At 39.7% G+C, this 6,754-nt stretch overlaps 1 protein-coding gene across 1 annotated transcript; it reads left to right on the top strand.

The window, feature by feature from the left end:
* The first annotated feature begins 1,569 nt into the window (after nucleotides 1-1,569).
* Nucleotides 1,570-4,352, top strand: MAP10 (microtubule associated protein 10). Its single transcript, XM_068982733.1, has one exon. The coding sequence runs from the start codon at nucleotides 1,570-1,572 to the stop codon at nucleotides 4,297-4,299; it is 2,730 nt and encodes a 909-aa protein (XP_068838834.1). The 3' UTR covers nucleotides 4,300-4,352.
* The last annotated feature ends 2,402 nt before the right edge of the window (nucleotides 4,353-6,754 follow it).

The following is a 6,754-nucleotide window of genomic DNA, read 5'->3' as shown; positions in this document are numbered from 1 at the left end:
GGATCATTGGAAAAGCAAGAGAGTTCCAGAAAAACATTTACTTCTTTATTTACTATACCAAAGTCTTTGACTGTGTGGATTACAACAAACTGTGGAAAAGTCTTCAAGAGATGGAAATACCAGACCACCTGACCTGCCTACTGAGAAATCTGTATGCAGGTCAAGAAGCAACAGCTAGAATCAGACATGGGACAATGGACTAGTTCCTAATTAGGAAAGGAATATGTTTAGGCTGTATATTATCACCCTGCTTATTTAACTTATATGCAGAGTACATTATGCGACATGCCAGGCTGGATGAAGCATGAGCTGGAATCAAGATTGCTGGGAGAAATATCAATCACCTCAGATATGCTGATGACACCACCCTTATGGCAGAAAGTGAAGAACTTAAGAGCCTCTTGATGAAAGTGAGAAAGCGGAGTGAAAAACCTGGCTTAAAACTCAACATTCAGAAAACTAAGATCATGGCATCTGGTCCCATCACTTCATGGTAAGTAGATGGGAAAACAACGTGACAGACTTCATTTGGGGGTGCTCCAAAATCACTGTAGATGGTGACTGATCTGATGCCAGAAAGACTGAAGGCAGGAGGAGAAGAGGACGACAGAGGATGAGATGATTGGACGCCATCATGACTGGATGGACATGAGTTTGGGTAGGCTCCAGGAGTTGGTGATGGACAGGGGAGCCTGGCATGCTGCAGTCCATGGGGCCGCAAACAGTTGGAGACAACTGAGCTTTGGACCTGAACTGGATGATAGTTTTAGTCCTAGTTTTTTTTTTTTTTTCTTCTTTTTTTTTTTAAGGAATCTCCATGCTGTTCTCCATAGTAGCTGTATCAGTTTGCATTCCCACCAACAGTGTAAGAGGGTTCCCTTTTCTCCACACACTCCAGAATTTATTGTCTAGATTTTTCTGATGATGGTCTTTCTCACCAGTTTGAGATGATACCTCATTGTGGTTATGATTTCCATTTCTCTAATAACGAGTGCTGCCTTAGTTTTGATGTACTGAAATCATTAACATAACTCTCCTACACCTGGATGCCTCATTGGCGACGTGCCCACACTCACTGTGTGTGTCTCAGCGCCTCCTCACTAAGACAGAGCCCTCCATGCCACTTTAGCCCCATATCCTTATCTTTTGGGTAACCAGCAGCACAGAAGGCCGGTTGTGGACAATTAGCTGACTTTCTTTAGCCTGGAGATTGGAAAGGAAGCACTGGTTTACTTTTAATATTCCTGTGATGGATTTGACAGGCCTCCAAAATTGCATGGGCCCTGTAGTGATAAAACGTGACTCGAACAAAAAAAACATGCTTTTACTGCTCTCCCCACCCCGCCTCATTCATAGCTTCGGTATTATCATAAGCATTGTGTCAAGACAAATCTGGAACCCAAAGACGTACAGTGAGAGGCCAAAATTCCCACAGCAGCCGCATCTCCGACCTGTCAGGGCGCCCTCTCAAGTCTCGCGAGAGAACAAGACAGGCGCCGGGTTTTCCGTGTTTCTCGCGAGAACGAAGGACATCAGCTTTCAGCTCGTAGCGTCTCCGGGGCAACAGCAATGGCGTCCTCGGTGTCTGAGCGGCTCTTCTCGCTGGAGCTACTGATAGACTGGGTATGCCTTGAAGCCGGGCTGCCGCAGCCACCCGTGGTTGCGGAAGAGGAGCAAAAGGAAGAGGGAGAGGAAGTATCGCCGCCGCGGCCCTCGCGCAGCCTGTGCCCTGCGGTGGCCTTCCGCCTGCTGGACTTCCCCACGCTGCTGATTTACCCTCCCGCCGGCCCTGCCGTCCCCGCCCCGGAATCTCGGCCTGGCCTGGTTAGCTTCCGTCGCGGCAAGTCCTGTCTTTTCCGCCTGCAGCCCGCCACCCTGCACCGCCTGCTCCTTCGGACCCCGCTTTACACCTTGCTGCTCCAGCTGCCCCCGGGGCACCCGACCCCTGCCCCGCAGCTCCTGGGGGCCTGCAGCATCTCTCTGGCCGCGGCAGTCCACAAGGTCCTGGGGTCCGCCGCCCCCGGCAGCTCCCAGAGTCATCGGGGAAGTTTCCCGCTGTGTAACCAAGACGGGGAGCGGATTGGGGACATTGCCCTGTGCTACCGCCTGAGTGATCTGGGTAGCAGTTTGTTGGGCCATCTGGAGCGGCCAGTCCCTTCTACAGGAGGTGGAGTGGAGGGTATGGAGGTGCAGAAATCAGTGGAGGTCAGCTCCCAAACCTGGCAGGAAAACCAGCAGCTGCAGCAGCCAGACTCAGAGCAAAGCCCAGGAGATGCTGATAAGCCTCTGGTGGATGTAAAAATCTCAAGGGCAGGGAAAGATTTGAAGGGAAGAGCTTTTCATAGCAAGGCTGACTCTGATTACACGGATTCTATGGAAAATGGCAAAACCAGCTCCGTTATGTGTTCAAAGGGTAGCAGTGAGAGGAGTATTAGCCCCCCAAATCAGGAAGGCACAGAGGTGGAACTTGAAACTAACATAATTTGCCCTCCTCCTCTGTATTACACTCATTTGACTCAAGAAAAGACACCCCCTAAACAGGGTAAAATTACCATTGAGCCTCAAATTAATGCACCTGAGGAATGGGATGATGGTACTCTTCTGAAAGAAAACCTTGTAAATTCCCCAACACATACTAATCCTCCAGAACATACAAATTCTGTAACAGGTGAGAGTCGTCCAGTGCTTATAAATCCTGCACACGTTCAGGATACAGGCGCAAGTAATCAAACTACAGACCATCCTGCAACTGAACAAAATAGAATTAATACTATAAGGCAACTGCCTTTGTTAAATGCTTTGTTGGTTGAATTGTCCTTGTTATACAACCAACCCATGGCAAACCCTACTCATATACATCCTCACTTAGCCTGGTTATATAGAACTGAGGATAAGAAGTCACCAGAATCTTCAGTGAAATCCACCTGTAAATCTGAATCTAAAAAGGATAAGCTTTCTGTGGGGGAAAATGAGAAGTCAGTGAGTCTTCAGTATAAAAAGAACCAAACTGAAAACTTTAAGAAAGGTAAATATTTTGAAAAGAAAGGTGGTGCCCCCCAGAAAAGAGTTTCCAGGGGAAAACTACTTTATGGCTTAACAAACACACTTAAACTACGTTTAAAACAAACAAATCCTGATATGTTAGTAGAATATGAAAAGAGAGAACAGTCTAGAAAAATGCAAACACAAATGTTAGGTGCAAAACTCAGAATTCCATCATCCAAAGTGAAGATAATAAGCTTTGCTGAACTGTATCAGAAGCCACATGAACTGCCTAAAGATAAGTGTTTAGAATCAGATGCATCTTTCGCTGAAAATAGCAATACCTCAAAGCAAATTAGTGTAGTTGTTGATGACCCTAGCACAACCAAAGAAGCTAAACTGAAATGTGCAACTGAAAAGACAGTTGATTTTGATGAAAATAGAAGCAATAATGGTTTGGGGGGAGAAATTTTGAGTCCTGCAAATTCTGTTGTCTCAGAAAGGTTTATTTGTACAAATATTTTGGAAGGAAAAGTGGAAGTCCAAAGTCCAGGTGTTTTCCAGCAGGTTGCAATAGTTGACAGAATTGTAGTAGATAAAGAAATAGATGACAAGCAGGTCAAAATCACTGGTGACGACATTCTAACTGCTGATATCAATGAAAAGAATCCAAGTACAAGTAGTTGCTCTGAAAACATCTCAGAACTAAAGTATTCAGATGACTTCACCAGTCCTTGCTGTTCTGAAGACACCAGCAGAATTTTACGAGCTTGTGATAGCAGTCCAGGGACAGAAAATCCAAAACACAGTCAACGTATGAGCAAATCCAGTGAAACAAGATTGTCCACAAGGAAAAACAGCAGTGAAAAGAGTTCTATTCTTAGCCCACCTTTTTCAGCTGGATCTCCAGTACTCTCCTATAAAAGATTTCCTGTTTCAAAGACTCAAGATAAAAGTTTGGAGGAATCATCTTCCAGTGATTTCTCTTCATCACCCTGGACTGAGGAAAAAGAAAACCAGAGAGACCAAAACAGTATGCATAATTCTAAAGTTCTAAAGCAGGATTGTGACATATGTGCTAAACCTAAAGCAAGAAGAGGTTGGAAGTCCTCAGAAAAAAGCCAGTCACCTCGGACCTCTCAAGTGAGTTCTTACCTGCCTTCTAATCTGTCGGAACTAGAACTTAATGTCCTGGATATCAGTACCTTAGATCACTTTGAAGAAGACAGTGATGACCTTGGTTCACTAAACATTTCCAAGCAATGCAAAGATATTTGTGAATTAGTAATAAACAAACTTCCAGGATATACAGTGTAAAAATATGTGCTTTTAAATAACATTTAATTTGTTTTATAATCTATGTGTACTGTTAGTGAAATAATTTTAATAGCTGTATATAATTTTTAGTACATAAAGTTATGTCAATAATTCTTTTTCAGAATATAAGTGTTTGTCATTCCTTTGGGGTCTAAGTAAGATTCTGCCACTAAATCTGACAAGATTGATCATGAGATGATCTTATAAGTAAGATTTAAGTTGTTTAATCTTATAAAAATAAAAGTATCTTCCTAAACTGCCCCTATTAAAGTATCCTAAAGCTGACTTCATTCACACCATTGAAAACAGAAGGCTAGATAACAAAGATACCTTCAAATTTTAATGGGAATAAATCGTTTAATGGATATAGAATACTTACTGTATGAGACACAGAAAGGTACAAAAGAATTTAGGGTGTAGCCACTGCAGTTATAAGGGATAAACGTTTTATTTAGACGTGAATTCTTCCAGGAACCATACACGTTCCATATCTCTGATAGGTGAAATCCTTTTTATATGCTGTCATAGTGCTCTGTGTGCTTTTTTTAAAACCACAATTTGTGTGGCTACTTAATTAATGTTTATCTTATGCTAGACTTAAGTTCTGTGATTGAAGGGACCATGTCTGTTTTGAGCAGCAATATGGTCTTAGTGTCTGGCACAGTCTCTGGCATATGGCTGGGGTGCAATAAAAGCATTTGTTGAACAAATAAGTGATGACCATACACTTAACATACCTAACGAGAGGGATGAGAATTAAGCAGTAAAACAAGCAGAAACCTAAAAATATCCTTCTTGGATACTGCTTATTTAACTATAGTATTTTCGTTTTGTTGAAACACCTTTTGGTGTTCTCTGAAGTATTGGAGAAGGGAGCTAAAAAAGGTGTCTTCCTATACAGTTTATTGTATAGAAATTCAGTTTATTGTCATTTCAGCTTGTTCAAGTTATTTTTAATGTATGATAGTTTATTTCTATGAAATCTAGTGATCATTTCTTTATAATTTCTTCCATTGGTTTTATATTTAGATCTTATTCTGTGTGCAGATATTTACATGTGTTTTCTTCTGTGTTATATTTAAATTTTACACTTAATTTTTAATATAGCTAATACTTTTGGATATATGAGGTGAGGCCCTAATTTTCCTAAGTAATTAAATAATTATGTAGGTATTATCTTGACTGATCATAATAATCAAATTTAGTCAGATGGTTAGATGAAGAGACTATATTTTGAGGAGCAATATGAATAAAGAATAATGATGGGAATGAACACAGTGTTACAATGTACACATAGGACTGAGAAGACATTATGTTATCTTGATTAAAATAGTAGTGTCACACTGCAGAGTGATAGAAGAAAAATTTGTTGAGTAAGAAAAAGTCCCAGATTGTAGGAGCTTCAAATGTCAAGCATAGTCATACAGTCCAAAGCAGTAAAAACAGTATTTTAATGTATAAGTTGAACACTAGTAAGTAGTCTGACATTTTGAATATTTGAAATTATTGAAATAAATTTTTAGAGGTCCAGAAATTATACCACTGAAAATTTTGGAGTAGGAAATGTTTTTAATGGCTATGATCTTACTTTTTTGATAAATATAAAACATATAGTGTTTCATTTCACAAAATCAAGCTAACTTACTGCTAGAGGCTGTAGCTAACTATACAGACGACATCAGTTTGGCCTGTAAATTGTTAGCAAGTTTTCATTATCATGCAGGAAACAGAAAATATAAGCAATATTAGAATAATCAGAGAAATAATTCCTTAAAAACTATTTGTGAGTAAATCGTTGTGTATGATGAGAATGGGTAAGGAAAATGATGAATTCAACATATTTAAGGTACAACAAAGACTAAAGAACTTTAAATTACAAAATTGAGCAGCTAAATAAGCTTATCTCTGAGTTATTCCATGAACACCTATTTCTAGAATTGTGGAGGTGGTGGTTTTTCTAGCTTAATTCTAATGAAATACCTGTTTCATGTATTTAGTACTTCCTGTTTAAATCCTATATTCAAATTGTACTTCATGTTTTAATTCTAAAACCTGTAAACTTAGTACTTTAAGAATGTCATAATAGATACTACCCCTGAAGCCTTAATTATCTCCTTAAATTACTTAAAATCATTGAAACATGAAATAGTTGTTTTAGATTAAAAATGAGAAGAGAAGGATCCAGGAAGTCTTGGCTCACAAACTGTCATTCTGTACAAGGATCCAGATATTTTAATCCAAATTAAAACATAAATAGCCTGAAGGATGGCTATATCTCTCGGTCCAAGGACAGTTTATGATTAGGCAAATATAAATATTATGTATCTAATAGATGTAAATATTATTTATCTTACTTAGATGTTGCTTTGTTATGAAATGTCTTTGCCTTGCCAACAACACAATGTGATAATTAAAACCTTGTTTTTTAAAAATTGATAGTCTTTACCTGATAGTC

This window comes from Capricornis sumatraensis, chromosome 10 (assembly GCF_032405125.1).
Source record: "Capricornis sumatraensis isolate serow.1 chromosome 10, serow.2, whole genome shotgun sequence".
Classification (NCBI taxonomy): Eukaryota; Metazoa; Chordata; class Mammalia; order Artiodactyla; family Bovidae; genus Capricornis; species Capricornis sumatraensis.
This window is presented reverse-complemented; position numbering and strand designations above follow the sequence as displayed.